The sequence below is a fragment of the Emiliania huxleyi genome (assembly GCF_000372725.1).
Source record: "Emiliania huxleyi CCMP1516 unplaced genomic scaffold EMIHUscaffold_616, whole genome shotgun sequence".
In the NCBI taxonomy this organism is placed as follows: Eukaryota; Haptophyta; order Isochrysidales; family Noelaerhabdaceae; genus Emiliania; species Emiliania huxleyi.
In genome coordinates, this window is record NW_005197378.1 from 26,925 (window position 1) to 29,471 (window position 2,547).

Sequence of the window (2,547 nt, forward strand, 5' to 3'; positions counted from 1 at the left end):
CCGCCGCCGCCGAGTCCGGCATGACCCCTCCGCCCTCGTCCGCCTCCGCGCCCGCCTGTTCGGACGGCTCCAGGAAGGGTCCGGGTGAAGGTCCGGGTGACGGCCCCGTGACGGCTCCGCCCCTCGCCCGGCCGCGCGCCTCTCCGCTGCCAGAGTCGGCGGCCGACGGGCGGGGCGACTCGTCCGCGCCGGTCAGGTCGGAGATCTCCTGCTGGCGCGATCATGATGACTACTCGTGTGTGATTATTATGATTCTTCGCATGTCGGAGATGACCTGCTTGAGGCGCGAGCGCAGCGCCCCGAAACCGGCGCCGAGGCGAGAGCCGAGGGTGGATCCCATCGCAGACGCCATCTTGGCCGTCGCCTTGGCGGTGGACTTGGCGTGGGCGCGCGCCGCGACGGCGGAGGAGCCCTCCCCCTCCAGGGAGAGGAAATCCGCCAGCGCCTGTGGCGGTGTGGGGACGGTGTGGGGAAGAAGAGGGGAGCGCGCCGTGAGGCGTGAGGCAGCGCGGAAGGGGTGAGCAGGAGGCGCGGGGAGGGAGCACGACGGCCGCACCTCTGCAAAATCGGACGCGCTCGAGGCGTGGGCGGAGGAGAGGCGCGCGCACGCCGCGAGGCCCACCGGATCGTCGAGCAGCCCGGCGAGCGGCTCGAGCACGTTTTGGGCCAGCTGCTGCCGCTGCAGGACATCCGCCTGCTCGAGCTGCTCAAAGGCTGCGGCGAGGCCGTCGAGGCGCAGCGGCTCGCCGCCGTCCGGAGCACTCTGCACAGCCTGCAGGAGCACGCGCTGCAGGTCGCGCCGCGCCGCCGCCGCCGCCGCAAGCGCCCGCTGGTACTCTGCCGCCTTCTCGACGGCGAGTCCCACTGTCTTTGTCATTCCGACCACGTCGCGCTTGGCCACTCCGAGCGCCTCGCGGTACGCCGGCGTGTCAGACTCGATCGCACGCTCGAAAACGTCGGTCGCCGAGAGAGTCATCACCTCCTTCAGCGCCCGAGCGCAAGATGCATGCTGCAAAAGAATTTTAATCGGGCGCTCACAGGCACAAACACAGGCCATAGTCGAGAGAGATCGCCAGTGGATAGGGAGTCCACCGTGCTGCGAGCCTGTCGCTGTCCCTTGTCAGGAGCAGGAGAACTAGGAGAGCGCAACCAGTAGGAGGCCCGCGCTTGCCCCCGTGCCGCCGGGTGCAACCTGTCCTATACGAGAGAGGAATCCCTGGGACCCTGTCGTGAGGGTGAACCCCCTGCCCAGCCCCCCTCCGTGTCGCGATGCGCTCCCCGCTCCCGTTCCCCTGTGTCCCTGATCGTCCTACAAGATCCTGCTCGTGCAGGTGGGGACCCTGTCCTTCTCCCACCCCTCGTTTGGCGTGTCCGTTGTATTTATTTATTTATTTAACACAGGCCATCCCTCCCTTGGGTTGTCCGTTTTCTTTCTTTCTTTTTAAACACAGGTACACCAAATGCAAAAGAATTTTACCCGGGAGTACGACACTGGGCACGGGCATGTGTGGTGGCGGCGTGCCGTCCTAAACGTCGCGTCGAAGTAGTACGTCGCAAAGCTGTCCTCTCGGAAGATCTGCAAGTTCTCCGCGTAGAACCGCTCACTGAACTCGACCCAGAAGCGAAGGCCGCCCACGTTTGGCCTCGAATCTATCGCATTCCGGTAGCTTGGTGGAAGGGGCGGCTCAAAGGCAATGGCCCCGTCTTGGAGCACGGCGAGTGGCACGGCCATGACGACGGACTTGGCTTGATAGGTCTGCCCGCTCGAGGTACAGACCGTGACCCAGTCACCATCGCTGTAGTTCACCGTGGTCACGCGGGTGTCCAGCTCGATCTTGCTGTTCACATACGGGATGACGTACCTGGAGAGGTAGCCAAAGTAGGTTCCGTTGACAAACACATCCTCGACAATTCCCGACCCATCGAGCGTCTCGCACGTCACGCTGCCGCCGCTGCTGATGTCGCACGAACGCGTGTTGTCAGGGTCGAAGAGGGACACCGGGGTGTCAAAATCCTCATCTTCGTTCAGGTCAAGAACCTGTCGCAACCCGTCGATGCCATTGAACGCGAACGCCGCGCCGAGGTCGAGCCGGAAGCCGTCTCCGGTAAAGTCTGCAGGGACGTCCCGGATCCGGCCACCAACACTGGACGACGCTTCCAGGAGCCGGAAGGACTCGTAGCCATTCCGCTGCAAGGTGTATCCGGCGAAGAGGCCGGCGCCGCCGGCACCGACAATCACCGTATCCAGCACCGTGCTCGAGGAGGACGGGGAGCACGTAGCTGGCGTCGATTGTGGCGGCGAGGGCGAGGGCGAGGACGCGGGCAGCGACACGTGGAGGGACACCACATCGAACCCGGCAGTCGACGAGGCCTCTCCCGCATTCTTCAGCGCAACGCTGAGCACCTGACCAGCGCTCGCCGCGTCTGCCGTCCACTGCGTCTCGAGCCGCGTCCAGATGGAGGGCCAGCCGTCGACCCAGTTCACCTTGCGGATCCCCATCACGTCTTCGGCGGCGCCGTCCTGGCAGAGGGGAGAGGGAGGTCAGG

At 65.3% G+C, this 2,547-nt stretch overlaps 1 protein-coding gene across 1 annotated transcript; it reads right to left on the bottom strand.

The window, feature by feature from the left end:
* Positions 1–1,441: 1,441 nt before the first annotated feature.
* Positions 1,442–2,500, bottom strand: EMIHUDRAFT_247926 (hypothetical protein; the record flags this gene model as incomplete). Its single annotated transcript, XM_005763846.1, has 1 exon — positions 1,442–2,500. One exon carries the CDS (start codon positions 2,498–2,500, stop codon positions 1,442–1,444), a length of 1,059 nt encoding a protein of 352 aa, XP_005763903.1.
* Between the last annotated feature and the right edge of the window lie 47 nt (positions 2,501–2,547).